Here is a 16,002-nt window from a genome sequence, read left to right on the forward strand (position 1 = left end):
GAACCCTGAGGCTTATTTGTCACATCATTCATCCTCAGCTTTAGCAGTAGACATTTACGCTGGTGCATACAGCATCGCTGGCTTCCCATGAAAAGGAGGTTGATGGAAATGCTGATCTTGCTTTTTCACAGGTGACCATTTACCACTGGGACCTGCCGCAGGCACTCCAGGACATCGGAGGCTGGGAGAATGAGACGGTTGTACAGCGGTTTAAGGAGTATGCAGATGTGCTCTTCCAGAGGCTGGGGGACAAGGTGAAGTTCTGGATCACACTGAACGAGCCCTTTGTCATTGCTAACCAGGGCTATGGCTATGGGACAGCAGCTCCAGGTAAAGGTCCCAGACCCCCCCTTGTCAGCTCTTTGGAGTGTGGCATTCTCAGCACCACAAAGACATGAAATCCAGGTGGCCCTGGAGGAGGAGGCTACGAAAGCCCGAAGGCAGTGCTTCATAATCCCTGCCTTCTGCTCAGGGCTGCCTGGCAGGCAGCAGAGCTTCCCCCTTCTGACACCACTTTTGCTGAACATGAACTTCACGTCTCAATACATCCAAATGGCTTCATTGCTCTCTCTCTACCTCTGATCTGCCTCAGATAGGAAGCTGCCTGAGATCAAGGGTGTGGACTAATCAATATAGGAAAGGACAATACATCAGACTGTAGAGATCCACAGTGGTTTTTGCAATTCCAAAAATGCAAAAGTTTCCAATATATGATTTGGCTGACCTGGGCTTAACCTGACTTGAACCAATGTGAGGTGACATCCCACTTAGAGTGAACATTCAGAAGTTCTGCACGAGCAGTGCTCGTTTCGGCAGCACATATGCTAAAATTGGAAAAGTTCAGCAGCAGACGTATTAATGTCCTTAATCGTGGAGAGCTGTCCTGGGCCCTGCTGGGGTCATATGTAACTATGTTATATGCAACTTATTACTTTTCCAAGACACAGAAACCTTTTAATCCCAAAATACATCAAACCCTGGGTTTTTTGTTTTTTTTTAATTGAAGTATATAGTTGATTTACAGTGCTGTGTTCCTAAGAGTTTTTAATAAGGAATTGTGGACCTCTCCTTGTCCCTTGAGAACCCTCCAATTCTCTGAGCCTTAGAGAGTAAATTCGTGTTCATTTATGTGATTCCTTGGGATTACATGTAAAAGCTGGAAAGAGCCACAGGGAGATCTGCTTTGACCCATTACCAGATGTATCTCCCATTGGTCCTTGGTTGACACTTTGGTTTATCATTCCTTCAACGTATGAGAGGCAGCCTCTCTCATAACATTTGCTCTCAAGGAATCTCTGTGTCAGATGCTTCCATCAGCTATACTCTCCAACTCTTACTTTCACTGTGGGTCCCCGCAGAGTGCCAGGATGTCACCTCCTGAGGCACACACTCTTCTGGGTACTTTGCCTGTTACATATGAGCCACTCTTTGGGCGAGGGGTACAGAAACCAACACCTGTCAATCAAGTGCCTTCTCTTTGCCAGACACAGTACTTCTGGGTGCTTTGCACACACACTGTTTCATTTCCTTCTCATAAGAACTCTCTATTGCTCATTTTGCAGAGGAAGGAACTGAAAGACTGAATTACTCAACCCAAAGTTACCTGGCCAGCTTTAAAAAGTGGAGACAGGATTTGAATTCCATTCTTCCTCAAGCCAAAATCTTCAGCCTTTCTCCCAAACACGAAGAGGCCATCTATAGGCAGAAAGTGATATTCTTGGCCACATTTATTCTTCACTGACATCTCTGTGTATATTTCCAGGAATCTCCTCCAGGCCTGGCACTGGTCCCTACATTGCTGGCCACAACCTAATAAAGGCTCACGCTGAGGCCTGGCATCTGTACAACGATGTGTACCGCGCCCGTCAAGGTGGCATGATTTCCATCACCATCAGCAGCGACTGGGCTGAGCCTAGAGACCCCTCCAACCAGGAGGAGGTGGAGGCCGCCAGGAGATACGTTCAGGTCTGTTCTTCCTCTGGGCATTGTTCTTACTCTTGCTCTTTTCCCCGCCTGTCACAATCTAATGGAAACAGAATTAGACTGCGAAACAAAGATTTAGGAACTAGGCCCTGCGTTGCTATTACCTTATTCTGTGCTCTTGGGAAAATCATCTAAACTTTTTGTACTGTAGTCTTCTCATCTTTGAAATGGAGGTGACCTAACTACCTCATAGGTTTGCTGTGATCAAAGTTCTTTGGGGTTGTTTTCTTTCAAGTCTTAAAAAAATAATTTATACATATAGCTCTTACTGGATGCAACACTGGCTTGAAGCTAAATAACAGAAAGAAATTCTGCCTTTTCAATCTGTGGTTTGACTATAGGAGCTAATAGAACTGGGCTGCAATGTCACATTTCGCCTCTAGGTGTCACCATCTGATTTTACTTACTCTGCCTAAGAATTACCTTAAGTTGGGGGCTTTAGGTTGTGTGAAACTCATTAGCGCCCCGAATTTTCCATGAGCTTCACATAAGGATATGCATCTTTTGGTCATGGAATTTTGCTCCTGGGAAGTGGAGGCATAAGTAAGCAGGTCCCAACAACACGGCCCACCCTTATTTCAGCCTGGGCCCCTGCAAGATGAGAGAGAGAACGGTGCTCTTCATGCCATAGCTTTTCCCTGGCTCCTGCTACTGTCTCTGAAGAGGTCTGAAGGCACCCTCTACCATGTTTCAGCATCAGGAAAAAAAAGCAAGCTTCTCTCTCTCTCCAGATTGCTCCCCACTTTTAAAGGCTCTGAGGAGGAGTCCGCAGACAGTGGCATTTCTGAAAGGACACCAATGGCCTTGGTTTGCCAAATTCTTCACAAACGAACTTGACAAAGGTGGTCAAATTAAAAAGCGCAAACAAGAACTTAATGTCCCATTTGCTAGCCAGCTGGGGGGAAGGCCTTGGAACAAAATTAATTCGTTACCTCATTTCAGACTCACAGAACTGGTGAGTTAGAGCAATAATTTGTTTTCTGAAATCAAAACAAACCTCAGGAAATGTTAGGCTGTAGTCTCATTATCACAGCTCATCCGTGAACTGTGATCCTGCAGCTCAGGACTATGATACGTATGTCCCCTAATAAAATCAGCTTCCACAGAAACAATTTCTCACCTCAGAGTGAATTGAAGCTTCTTTTACCAGAGTATGTTCCAAGCCTCATCTCTGACTGGGAATGGAAGGCTGTCCTCACCCCACATTTCAGGAAGTAGCCAGCAGGTGAGGGGAGGATGTCGAGACAGAAGAAGCCTCTCAGGACCCACAGCGTCATAGCACTTGGTTGCCACATATATCCCCTAAGGGTAAGGATGGCCTGGACCTCATTCAAGAAAACAGACTGAAAAGTTCCTCACTTTGTGAGTCCAAAACCCATGAAGAATCATCCTTTGCCTGGGCAACCAGCCTTGCACCTGGTTCCTCCCAGAAGGTTCTGGTGGGTCCTTAGGCATGAGGATGGGGAAGGACCTGCTCTGTGGTAAGAGAGGAAATCAGGGCCTGGAGGCTTGGGGTCTCTCCCCCTCTTCTGCAGGACCCTCCTAAGGGCAGCCAGCTGCATTTGTCAAGTCCAGGGCCAAATCGGTTCACATCCCTCAAGCTACAGTGGGTGAGAACATTGCCCTTCCCACAGTGAGCTCCCAGCGGGGTGACAAGACCTGTGGGCATTTGAGCTGCAATATGGGAACAGCCGCAGAAGAGAGGCACGCTTCATACTGGGTTGGGGAGAAGGGGCCCTGGGGTCAGCGACGCCTGAGCCGGGAGCTCCGGTCTCCTGTGGGCCCGCCTGTTAATGCCGGCACTGACTGTTCCCCCTTACCCCACCCGCAGTTCATGGGAGGCTGGTTCGCACATCCGATTTTCAAGAATGGGGATTACCCCGAGGTGATGAAGACACGGGTCCGTGACAGGAGCTTGGCGGCAGGCCTCAACAAGTCTCGGTAGGTCCTGGCGCCGCCACGCACTCAGCCATGAGAGCTGGGAGGAAGTCTGCTCTGTGGTGCCCAACTGAGGCTCCTGGGTGTACGGCACAGTGATGAGAGCATGGCTGTTGGGGTCAGAGAGGCGTGTCTTAGGCGTGTCTGAGCTTCCTTGCTTGCCGGGAAGATTACACGCGAGTGTGTATGTGAATTGCTTAGCCCAGGACCTGGCATGGCTGTGACAGGCAGTTGAGACAAAAGGCAGTTGCCCTTATTATTATTCTTCAGAATAGCCAGGAAATCCGTCCCCAGGGCACCTACTTCTTAGCGACCCACCATCTCACTCCGAGGACAAATTCCCCAGCTCATCTTATCCTATTTCAGCACCTTAGGAGTGAATGTGGGTAGCAGTGGGTGACTCTTAGCCGAGTGCTTTTTGTCCTTTGGCCAGTGGGTGGCAATGGTTTGCACCGAGGCAGTCCTACTTCCGTCAAGGAAGTAACAGCAACGTCAGCAACAGCTAACATTGATCCATCTTCTGTGGGCACTTTCACTCCTATTTAAAGATGAGTAAGCTGAAGCACAGAGATTATGGCAAGACTGCCCAGCTGTTCAGTGATGGAGCTGGGATTTGAAAGCAGGCTGACTGCAGGGCCCGTGCTCGGTTTAAGAGTCGTCCGGCTGGGGATTAGAGGTGTGGTGTGGGGAAGGGGATGCAGTGCCCTGGCCTTCTGGGAACACACCCACAAGCTCTAAGGTAGCTCATGTGACCATAAGAAGGGGAGGCTAGGGTAAAACTTCAAAAGGCAAGCATTCCTAACACAGCCTTTGAGTCTTATACCTGTGAGGATGAAATAATCCATCCTGGCCCTTAAAACGCACGTGTGTGCTGGCCTGGTTAGGGTTAAGTCCTGCTGAGCCAAAAGGTCTGATCTGTCAACCCTGGTCTCCAACAAGCAACTGAGTGCTCCAGTCCATTAACACAACCTTGCTGAGCACCTACTGTGTACCCAGGCCAGGGCCAGGACCGGCAAGGTCCACACAAAGAGGGGGTTCCAAATATGGTTCCTCAAGTGCTGACACACTGGCTGGGAAGACAGTGACCTTCATCACTCCAAGGAATTCTATTCCCCAATTTCTTCATGCAAGGAAAACTCAGAGGAGATCAGGGCAGGCTGGGTAGACCCAGGAGACTTCACGGACAAGACAGGACATCAGCTGAGCCTGGGCCTTGAGAAGGAACAGCATTTGGGAGAGCAGAGGCCCTTCCATCCAATGGGGAGGCGTGTGAGCACCGGCCTAGAGGTCGGAATGAGTGGGACACCTGCAGCTGGAATTCGGGAGACTTGGCCCAGTAGCGGTGGGAGGGCCAAGGCCACATGGTGGCGGGCCTGGAGGCCGAGCACAGGGGATCAGCCTTGACGCCACGGGACCTGAGGAACCCCTGCTGGCTCCTGAGCGGGGAAGTAAAGGCGTGGGCACAGGGGCTTAGTTTTGCCCCAGTATTTCAGAAACCCCAGGGAGGGAAGGTTCTTCCCCAGGTTAATGGTAGCAGAAAGGTCAAGGTGAGGTGTCAGGCACCTAAGCAGGGCGTTCTCTAGGCAACCCTAAACCTGCAGCATGTAGTCAGGATTTGGCTGAGATGAACCTCTAAGTGTTGCACACAAGTGCATGTTGATTGAATTGTATAGAAAAGTCTCACTAAGAATACATGGAAAGAATGTCTACATGTGTATAACTGAGTCACTTTGCAGTACGGCAGAAATTGGCACTACACTGTACATCAACTATACTTCAATTAAAAAGAAAAGAATACAAGGAAAATGTTCCACCAGATGTTTAAAAAGAAAGTGCAGGGCTTCCCTGGTGGTGCAGTTGTTAAGAATCCGCCTGCCAATGCAGGGGACACGGGTTCGAGCCTTGGTCCGGAAAGATCCCACATGCCGCGGAGCAACTAGGCCCGTGTGCCACAACTACTGAGCCCACGAACCACAACTACTGAAGCCCGTGCACCCAGAGTCCGTGCTCCGCAACAAGAGAAGCCACCGCAATGAGAAGCCCGCGCACCGCAACCAGAGAAAGCCCGCTTGCATTAACGAAGACCCAACACAGTCAAAAATAAGTTAACTAATTTTTTAAAAAGTGCAGTGAAATCATGTGAGCAGAAAAGTCCAAATCTCAAAAGTTCAGTCAATTCAATTTGTAAAAGTATTTCCCCTACTAATGAGGATGACTTTGGAGAAAAATAGCACGCCTAAACAAACCACAGTAAAAACTTGCAACAGGAAGAGAGAGAGGGTCTTGCAACGCCAGAGGGAGGCGAGGTCTGTGGTCTGGTAGAAGGAGGCTCAGGTGCCTTCAGCAGCAGCTGGGAGGGCCTCTCCTTGCTCCCGGCCAGAGGCCCGTAGTCACCTCCAGGTACCTGAGTTTAGAGCCCTCCACCAACACCCCACAGCACGTTCTCTTCCCAAACCCCACGTCCTTAAGGGCCCTTTCCTTCCAGGCTCCCTGAGTTCACAGAGAGTGAGAAGAGGAGGATCAACGGCACCTATGACTTTTTTGGGTTCAATCACTACACCACTGTCCTGGCCTACGATCTCAACTATGCCTCTTGGATCTCTTCCTTCGATGCAGACAGGTAAGGAAGGGTGCCTGGAACAATCTTTGGAAAAGACAGCGAAGTGCTCCTCTTCTCTCACTTAGAGGCCTGTACAGCCTCTGAAACTGCCTCCTCATGCTGTATATCCTGGGGTTTTTGCAAGATGAGCCCCATCTCCTGAGATACCTAAAAAAACCTCTATCAGTCAGATAGTAATTCAGGCTAGGGTTTCCAAGATGCTTTCCATTTAAAAAGCAGACAGGCTTAAGAGTTTTTAAAAACATGAAAAAAAGGTTTTTTTTCTTTCGGTTTTCTTTTTTCATCAGATTTGTTTCACTTACCAGATGTTATTTCAGTCAAAATAACAAGCTTCTTTTTTCCTTTTGAGGGTAAAGGTTAAACTATTATTTCTGTATTACAAATAATATATGTTCACAGTAGAAACACTGGAAAGCAAGAACAGGAAATTCTTGTGTCATTTCAGAAGTGTGTGTGTGTGTGTATGGGTGTACTACCTCTCTATATATTTATATTATATACAGTTTATATAGTATATAGTTATACAGAAATGTTTATTACAAAAAATCAGGATTATTATGTGTGCACACTGTTTTGTCCCTCTTCTGACAAAGCATCTTTCCCCATCAGTAGCTGTGACTCTGTCTGGGTTCTTTCTTTGGAAACAAGCGCTGACATCCCCACTGCATCCTGCAACCACCAGAGTCAGGCTTGCTGAGCAGGGCTGAGAGGCCTCCCTGCTGGTCCCCGTTCACGCACCCACTCGACTCTTGCTGCCTCATGGGTCCTGGGACTGTCTCCCCAGGCACCTGTGCTCAAGCTTATGAAACACCCCACATGCAGTTCAGGTGAACAATAAATCCAGCTCCTGATAAAACGCAACGGTTTTTTTTCCTGAAGGATTTGGACGTTAAGAAATATCTAAATGGCTGTTCCTCCTAATGAAATGCATGAGCTTCTGTGCACCCCCGCAGAGCTCCCTCTGGCACAACCTGATGCCCTCTCCTTGCCCATCGCTGGAGAGAGAGGAAGGGTCTTGGGCACTTGAGGCAGGTCCCAGCATATCTACCCCATCATCACATGAATGGAGGCCCAAATACTGGTGCCTGTGGCCTGCGGGTGGCGTCGACCAGACGTAGGTGACTCAAGGGCGCCTCTTCTCTAAAGACAGCACTCGCATCCCATGGGAGATTATGGTAAGGGAAGCTCAGAGCCCTTTCACATCTAGTGTGAGGTGTGGCCTGTTAACAGAGCCGTGGAGGGTTAGATCCATGAGTAAGACCATTCCTCTGTACAGGTAGAAAGCAGAACAGAGAGCTTAGGTGGCCTGTCCAAAGTTACACCAGCACTGACTGATGCCACTACAACTAGTGAAAAGAGAATCCGAGGCCTTTTGACTCTTCTAGGTGTAGCTACGACTCTCGAGTCTAGGCAAAAATCTAGGTTTTCTTCCAGTGTAAATCCTGTTTTGTGCAGAGGGCCTCTTGGGATTTACAAATCGAGACCTAAACCTTAGCGTTTGAACTCGTAGGGGAGTTGCCTCCGTCACAGATCGCTCTTGGCCAGACTCTGGCTCCTTCTGGCTGAAGATGACACCTTTCGGCTTCAGGAGGATCCTGAACTGGTTAAAGGAGGAGTACAACAACCCCCCGATCTACGTAACAGAAAATGGAGTGTCCCAGCGGGAAGAATCAGACCTCAACGACACTGCTAGGATCTACTACCTCCGCAGTTACATCAACGAGGCGCTCAAAGGTATGCCAGGCCCCTGCCCTTCCTCCAAGTGCACCTTTCACTGCTGGAAACATATGCTAACGTCTGCAGTCAGGGCAGTACTGCATCCACAAGCCCGAGATGAGAAAGATGAGGTTTCTAGCTCGTTTTGGGTTTAAGCCTTTGGGGCTGCACACTAAGAGTCTTCCTTCCTAGATATAAGCTCAGCAAGCAAACCCTGTTGCCTGATACAGCTAAGACCCGAGTTCTTGGCCTGTCATTTGCTCTGCTTGATCCTCTGGTGTCAGTGTCCCTGAACAGCAGTGCCCTCCTGAGGACAGTCTGGGCGGGGGCCACATGGAATGGGCTGGAGGGGTTGTCTGTATGATCTTTTGTTCCCCAAGCAAAAGTTTGAGGCCCTTAGCTCAGCAGAACAACCTGGGATGGGACTATGACATGGAAACGGTAAGTAATGCTGAGTAAAAGAAAATGAGCAATGCAGCAGCAAAAAGAAACGATTAGAAAATCTTATTCCAGACAAAATATTTTCCGAGGGCCACTTTTCTATAGGGAAGAGCATTAACACTCTAAGGCTCTGTCCAAGACCAATAACCCATGATGTGAAGACAAGGAGGATTACACATGACCCAGGAGGATTAATTTAGTCTCTACCCATGTTCCTGACTCCCATTCAGGGCTGAGCCTTTCTAGAAAATGCAGGAGCACCCATGGAGGACCAGCTAACGATTCCTGCATGCAAAGGGTGGGCAGCTCTCTTAAAGAGCTGAAAAAAGCTCACCTTGACCTGCATGCAGGGACTGTAGGGAAGCTGTGGGCAGGCACGGCCTCAGTAGGCCTGGTGGAAAGGTGTCTTGGGAAGACCAGGGAAGCTCAAGCTGGGGCCTGTCTTTGGGCAGCTGTGCAGGATAAGGTGGACCTTCGAGGATACACGGTTTGGACTCTGATGGACAACTTTGAGTGGGCCACAGGCTTCGCAGAGAAGTTCGGTGTGCATTTCGTGAACTATACTGACACTTCTCTGCCAAGGATCCCCAAAGCGTCCGCCAAGTTCTACGCCTCCATAGTCCGGTGCAACGGCTTCCCTGACCCCGCTGCAGGGCCACACCCTTGTCTGCAGCAAGGTGAGACGTGGCTCTGGGAGGGACAAAAGCCAGAGGGTGAGGGGCGAGGGGGCCTGTTTCTATTTTCTTCTAGTTTACTACCCTCCTCTCTGCCTCTCCATCCCCTTCATTCATTCAACCAACATTTCTGTTCTTTGAATGCTCCAGACATTCTTAGGATGGAACAAAGGAATTAGGGTTAAAGTTACATCGAGAAACTAAGCTCTGGTCTGGGAACAGCAGGTCTAGATTCTTGTCCCAGCCCTACCACTAACTTGCTGTGCAGCCTTAGGCAAGAAACTAGGCAAACGCTGGGCCGATGCAAGGATCAAACACCGTGCCTGGCACAATGTAAGGTGGCCAGTGTTTGCTGAGTGACTGAAAAAGTATAAAGTACTATACAAATTAAGAGACAATTATCCAGTATAGATTATACTCTAATCACTCAGAGGGATGCTTCAAAACTAAAATGACGTGACTTCCTTCAGAGGCTCATAACTCAGTGTGAAGGATTCGTATCGTCACCTCCGCAACGTGCTCACCCTGTAGCTTCTCTACTGCAAGGATCTGGCTCGGGCTTAATCTAGGTTAACATACATCTGATAACTCCGTCTGTACCAATGCACACACTGCCTCTGTTGTCCTCTCCTAGATGCTGAGCCCACCGCCAGCCCCATGAGAGAAGAGGACGTTCAGTTCCTGGGGCTCAGGCTGGGTACAACAGAGGCCCAGACAGCACTGTATGTACTCTTTGCTCTAATGCTTCTTGGAGTCTCTGGTGTGGCATTTCTGTCCTACAAGTACTGTAAGCGCTCCAAGCAAAAGCAAACACAACCAGGTGAACAGGAATTGAGCCATAGTTCTTCACTCTGACCTCAAGTTACCACCTCCTCCAGTTCTGCAAAATAGGCCTAGTTTCTTTGAAGCCTTTGCCACCTCCAGGACCACTGAGGATCTTATAATTTACCCATAACAGAGTTTGTAAAAGTCTCTGCACTATTAGATACTAATTAAACTTGAAGGATTTCAAGTCCCTGATTAAAATGGAAATATCTCCACCGTGCCCCAGTATCAGGAATTCACGTGGGCATTAGATGACCCTGCGAGTGGCTCTTGTGGAAATAAGTAGATACTGAATGCGTCTACTGGTTCTGTGAGCCACTGAACTGGGCTGTTTTAATTTTCAGAGATTTTAAAGGCAAAAACATTAGTAAGAACCATATCAATCCTTTTCATAAAAAATCAACTACAATGTCATCTCCTGCCCTCTCTCTTCAGGCTCCCTCCCAGATGCTTACCTTGTGTTCCTCAGAAACTAAAAAAGGTGCTATTAACTGTGTCCTATCTATCTTCTATGGGTGCTTCTCCTTGAGAAGGCAGGTTCCACAGAAGTTATGACTGTCCGCTTGTATAGCTTCACCGCAGTAATCCTCTGCTGTTAGCTTTTGGAGGCCAGAGGGCCACGTCTCAGTGTCCCTGGCAGGCACATTTTGGAGACAGGGCAGAGGAAACACACCCGCTGCATTTGTGTGCTCATTCACAAAACATATGCTGAGTAGCAGCGAGTCTTTATCAATGCCCCTTGGAGGTGCTAATCAGACAGTCACAGTATGGAACACTCGAACTTGTTTAGTCTATATATTCTTCCTAGATATCTGGGAGAAAGTTTTTTTTTAAAATAGAGCAGTTTTCAATTGGTTTTAAAAGGCCAATCACACTCAAAATTTTGCTTCTTATAAGTGTTCCTTACCTGAATTGTATCTATAGAAAATTCCTATCAAAATGTTCCACTGCCGTGGGCCCCAACCTGACAGTCAGAATTGCAGGGCACAAGCATTTTTCTCCTACCAATAGACAGAAAAAGTTTATCAGATGGGGTGAAGATGGTTCTAAAAGTGATATGAGACATTCGTATAAGCTTTCAATTATACCTAAAGTCAATATAACTTTTTTTTTGGGGGGGGCCAGGACATGAAAAAGAATAATATAAAGTTTCACATGAAACAAACTTGAGAAAAGATCCAGGATAAATCTGGGGGGAAAAAGAATATAAAATATATTATAAAACTAGTTATAAAAAGTAGTTTTGAAACAGAGAGAATAGAAAGATCAACAAAGGAAAAGAGAGCCGAGACAAACCAGCCACGCATGGGAACAGGGTGCATGACAGAGGCGGCCTGCCAAATCAGGGGCGGGGGGCAGGTGGATGATGGACCACTCCATACATGGAGGTGGCTCACAGGTTAGCTCTTGAGGATGTTAGCCACAGGCGGGGAAAGGGAGCCACATCCCTTACTCGGATACAAGATGTAAATGTAAAAAAATGAAACCACGAGAATGCTAGAATAGATGGGTAAATTTTTTTTAAATTACTTTCTGAAATGGGAAATGTATTTTATAATCAAGACTTAAGACCCAGGGGCCATAAAGAAAAACGCTGATACAGGACCACATAAAAATTCTGGCAAGAAATTACCATCAACATACTCATCAAAAGATGAACATGGAGAAGATATTTATAGCATATGCTAGACAAAGGGCTAACTTTCTTAATATACGTGAAATTGTTATAAATCAGTAAGAAAAAGATGATAAACACAAAATGAAAGAAAACACAGGCAGTTCTCAGAAAATAAATCAAAATAACCAATAATATTAAAAGATGCTCACCTTCATTCATAATCAACACAATGCATATAAAATGCATACAGTTTTTCATTTATCATGTTGACAAAGATGCAAAAGTATAATACAGTGCTGCCAAGGATGTGGGGAAATCAACATCCTCCTACCTGTTAGCTGCTGTAAATTCACAGAGCCTTTACAGGAGGCAATTCCCCAGCATTTTTTATAATCCAAACTGCAAACACCCTTTGACTCAGTGACGTTCAAGTATACTTCCACAGCTAAGAAGACACCTTCCCAAAGATGTTCACTGTAGCAATGTTTGTAATAGAAAAACAAACACAAGCACAAAAACTGTAATAACCAATGAACGCAACCAGAGAATGGGTAAGTTTATCAAGTGAAATGCTTTGCGGCCATTAATGAGAACGAGGTAGCTATGTGTTGATGGGGAAAGATCTTCAAGACTGTGTACGTAAAAAAGCAAGATGCAGAGTAGTATATATATAATATGATCCCATTTATTTAAAAAATAAAGATTACATATTTGCTTATGTATGCATAAAATTTTTCTGAAAACTACAAAAGAAACTTAATAGAGGTTACTTCTGGGGACTAGAACTGGGGATAGGATACAAAGAGGAAGATGTCATTTTATAGCCTTCCATACGGTTTTGAATTTACCATGCACACTTTTTAAAATATAAAATTGATGAAGGATCCTCTTACTCAAAGACTGAATCATTCTTTTATGTACGTTTCTCTAAGAATCTCTATTTGATTTTTTTTCAAGGCAAACTTGGTTTTTTATTCACATATTGCTATGTTTTTAAAGACGACAAACCTTTACTGAAATGGGATGCTTGCTGGAGATGTTTCTTTTTCAAGCTTACTTTTTAAATTATGGAAGTAATTTCATTACAGAAAATTGAGAAACATATAAGGATGCAAAAAAGAACTAAAATTATATATAATCACTCTTACCACCATTAACGTTTGGTGCGTTTTCTTTACATTATGTTAATACATAGTACTACCTCTATATAAAATGTGTTTATAAAGCTGAGATCATACTGTACCTACAGCTCTGTATCCTGCTTTTTTCCCGGAACGCATAACAGGTACTCAATAAATACGTTAAACTGAATTGTTGAATCAGTATTGTGCCATTTCTCCTCAGCAAAAGTTAATTCTGCAGAAGGCATTTAGCTGGTTTCTAATTCTGAAGTAAAATAAATAAAACTTAACATGTTTATACCTAACTTTTGCCTGCACTTATGGTCATTCCTTCAAAAAACTTATTAGATCAAAGAGCATGAAATATTTAAGGTTTCTGACAATGTTTTTCAGAAAGATTATCCCAGTTTTCATTCCTACTAACAACGTACCTGGTCTCACTGTTTCCTTGCCAACACTATTACCATTTTTTAAAGTCACTGTTACTTCATTGGTGAAAAACGAAGTTTGCTCTGGGAAAATTTCTTCCTCCCATTACAAAATAAAGTCAGAGTCCTTCTATTCCAATCTAAACACAAAAGATTAGAAGAGGAACAGTCAAACTTACTCCCTCTTTCAAACATTCTTAGTGTCTCCACCACCATAAACATATAGTAGCACATTAGTCAGATTAAGAACCTAAAATTCTTAAGAATAACCAAATGAGCAAGAGGCAGATCTTAATTCCCTACTTCTTGTCCTACAGTACAGGTACTTCAATTCTTTGAAGAGTGATTATCATTATTGAGAGCAAAACTTCAGTATAAAGGTGACAGAGAACTAGTTGTAGACCAGCAGTTGTTTTGTCCGATGAGAACAAAGACCGTAACATTATGCAAACAAAGCGATGCCTCCCTGAATTAGGAGAGACAGTAACATAGCATCGGTGTGTGTCAGAAAATTTCTTCCTGCAGTGATATTTAAGATAAGGTGGTCACCTCCTTTCCTGGGATAGTTCCAGGGCAGTACAGTGGGGTAGGGGGGTATCAGAGACACATGACCTCCACACAGCCCTGTGCAACAAAAAGATGCTAGGATAACAAAACTTAAAGGAAAGATAAGATCATTCTGATTTTTGGAAAAGATTTTTTTATTCAGTGTTTAAGATTAAAAACTACAAGATTTTGCTTGCAGCTGATGAGCAAGAAGAGAAAAGTTAAACCCAAATTATCATCTGATTGGCTAGTTAAAACGCTCTGACTCAAAATCAAATTATTCAGTGACATACCAGTTACTTTGTGTGGGCTGAGGAGTTCTGGAGCAAAACAGCCCTAAACAAAACATATCATCTGAGAGCACAGGGCTAATGGGCATATGAAATACTAAACAAGAAAGCTGATAAAGGGAGGCCGTCGCAGACCTTTTGTTATTTTAGGCTTCTAGCAGTTGGTTACCATATACAAGGACCTAGCAGCCAGTTATTTTATCTCTTGACTTGTCTGAGGTTAAACAACTTTAACCCACTAAGCAGGAATAAAGAGACATTTTGTAGATGAGTTGGAAAACATAAAGCAGTCCCACTTCTCCAGCAGAATTTTAGTTGAATTAAATCGTAAGAGAAACAATGATTACTGCACATATTGTACTTGTCACACTACATCTGTTGAGTAGAATTTCCATTCCAAGTGTTGTTTTCATCTTCACCATCGTCTTGAGTCCTCAATCTGTATATCTTGCCCTCCTTTTTAAAGTCTTCCCCCCGTTTCTCCAGCACTCTTTTTCTGACTGGTTCCCTGAAATAACAAAAGAGGGAGGAAAGAAGATGATGATATAAAATGAAAACAGCAGTAAAACACAAAGCCATTTCTTTTAAACTGCCATTAGTATAGTTTAAGAAACGTCCACAGAGATCATTATATCTACTAATGCAGTACTAGACTTTATACATTTTTGGTGGTGTAACTTCATCTGTTCTCTAAGCCAAACTAGTCACATCATGTTGTCCATGTATTTCTTGGTGACTCACTAAGTTTTAGAAGACTGGGACCACTTGCCAACTAAATCTTTCCTTTATTATTTATGCAAGCTGATGTATCTACTAAAATATTTATTTATAACTTACACAACACCCTAGAGGCTATCCCAAACTCCAATCATAGCTTAATATACAGAAATGGTCAGTTAGCAATTTTCAATCCTGTCAGAATCTTTAAGAGTGATTTATTTCTGCATGGACAATTTAGAACAAACAGTTCTTCATCTGAAAATGGAAAGGAAACAGGTGAAATTTACGCTAATACATTCTCCAACACTGGAGGGGAAGGGAGAGAGAAAAACAAAAACCAGTGGTGGAACACGAAGCTTCACCTGCTCGGATATACATTCATCCCATCCTTTGCCCCAACCCAAGACCTTTTCCCTTACCTGAAATAAATTTTTGAAACCCACACAGCAAGCTCTTCTATATGACAGTAATTCAGGATGAAATGCTTCCATTCATTGCTCAGTAAGAGCTCTGAAATTCAGACCTAACAAGACCTAGTTTGAATGTTGTTCTAAAACTAGATAGAGAACAATTTCTCTGTCCCCACTTGAGTAATGTACTTGTCTTCCTGCTTAATAGTTAAGAAAGAAATAAAGGCTGCATCAGCCCAGTCACAATGTTAACACAAATTGTCATCTAGAGAGTCAACAGGACACAAGATTAGGGATCTCCTTACAGCAGACAAAGGCAAGGATTTTCATTACTTAACACATATGATTGGTGTGAGGATTTGCTATTAATGGCCCAATAAAGTATTGAACAATACTAGGTATATATTGTAATAAACTGTGCTATTAATTATTAGAAGGGGGTATAATCTCGAATTCTAAGAAAATACTTCCTGTAAACCTCTTCCAAATATGTAGAATTTTAACAGAGGTATGAGCTAAGATCATTAGTGTTGTCTATCAGTATTACCATTCAAACCTTGGCCATCTCCAACAAAAGTAAGGCCTCTTGGTTAAGGAACTAGTCCAAAATAACTCTCTGAAGAGTTACTTCATTTTCAAGTGAACATCCAGTTTGGTCCTTCTCTGAATGAC

General features: G+C 44.6%; 2 protein-coding genes across 3 annotated transcripts in view; one reads left to right on the top strand and one right to left on the bottom strand.

The window, feature by feature from the left end:
* LCT (lactase) overlaps positions 1 to 11,110 on the top strand; it is a 51,543-nt gene extending 40,433 nt beyond the window's left edge. Inside the window, exons 11-17 of the mRNA XM_060016876.1 lie at positions 132 to 330; positions 1,763 to 1,965; positions 3,815 to 3,924; positions 6,407 to 6,541; positions 8,052 to 8,275; positions 9,151 to 9,375; positions 10,007 to 11,110. Coding sequence (XP_059872859.1) covers positions 132 to 330; positions 1,763 to 1,965; positions 3,815 to 3,924; positions 6,407 to 6,541; positions 8,052 to 8,275; positions 9,151 to 9,375; positions 10,007 to 10,227 — 1,317 coding nt within the window. The 3' untranslated portion in view covers positions 10,228 to 11,110. The remainder of the gene's footprint in view (positions 1 to 131; positions 331 to 1,762; positions 1,966 to 3,814; positions 3,925 to 6,406; positions 6,542 to 8,051; positions 8,276 to 9,150; positions 9,376 to 10,006) is intronic.
* A 565-nt stretch (positions 11,111 to 11,675) lies between these two features.
* Positions 11,676 to 16,002, bottom strand: part of UBXN4 (UBX domain protein 4) — a 34,753-nt gene continuing 30,426 nt past the window's right edge. The window contains exon 13 of one of the 2 annotated variants that reach the window (XM_060016878.1): positions 11,676 to 14,708. In XM_060016878.1, the coding sequence (XP_059872861.1) occupies positions 14,570 to 14,708 (139 nt within the window). In that variant the 3' untranslated portion in view covers positions 11,676 to 14,569. The remainder of the gene's footprint in view (positions 14,709 to 16,002) is intronic. The other variant, XM_060016877.1, reaches the window with a different exon arrangement.

This window comes from Delphinus delphis, chromosome 7 (genome assembly GCF_949987515.2).
Source record: "Delphinus delphis chromosome 7, mDelDel1.2, whole genome shotgun sequence".
Classification (NCBI taxonomy): domain Eukaryota; kingdom Metazoa; phylum Chordata; class Mammalia; order Artiodactyla; family Delphinidae; genus Delphinus; species Delphinus delphis.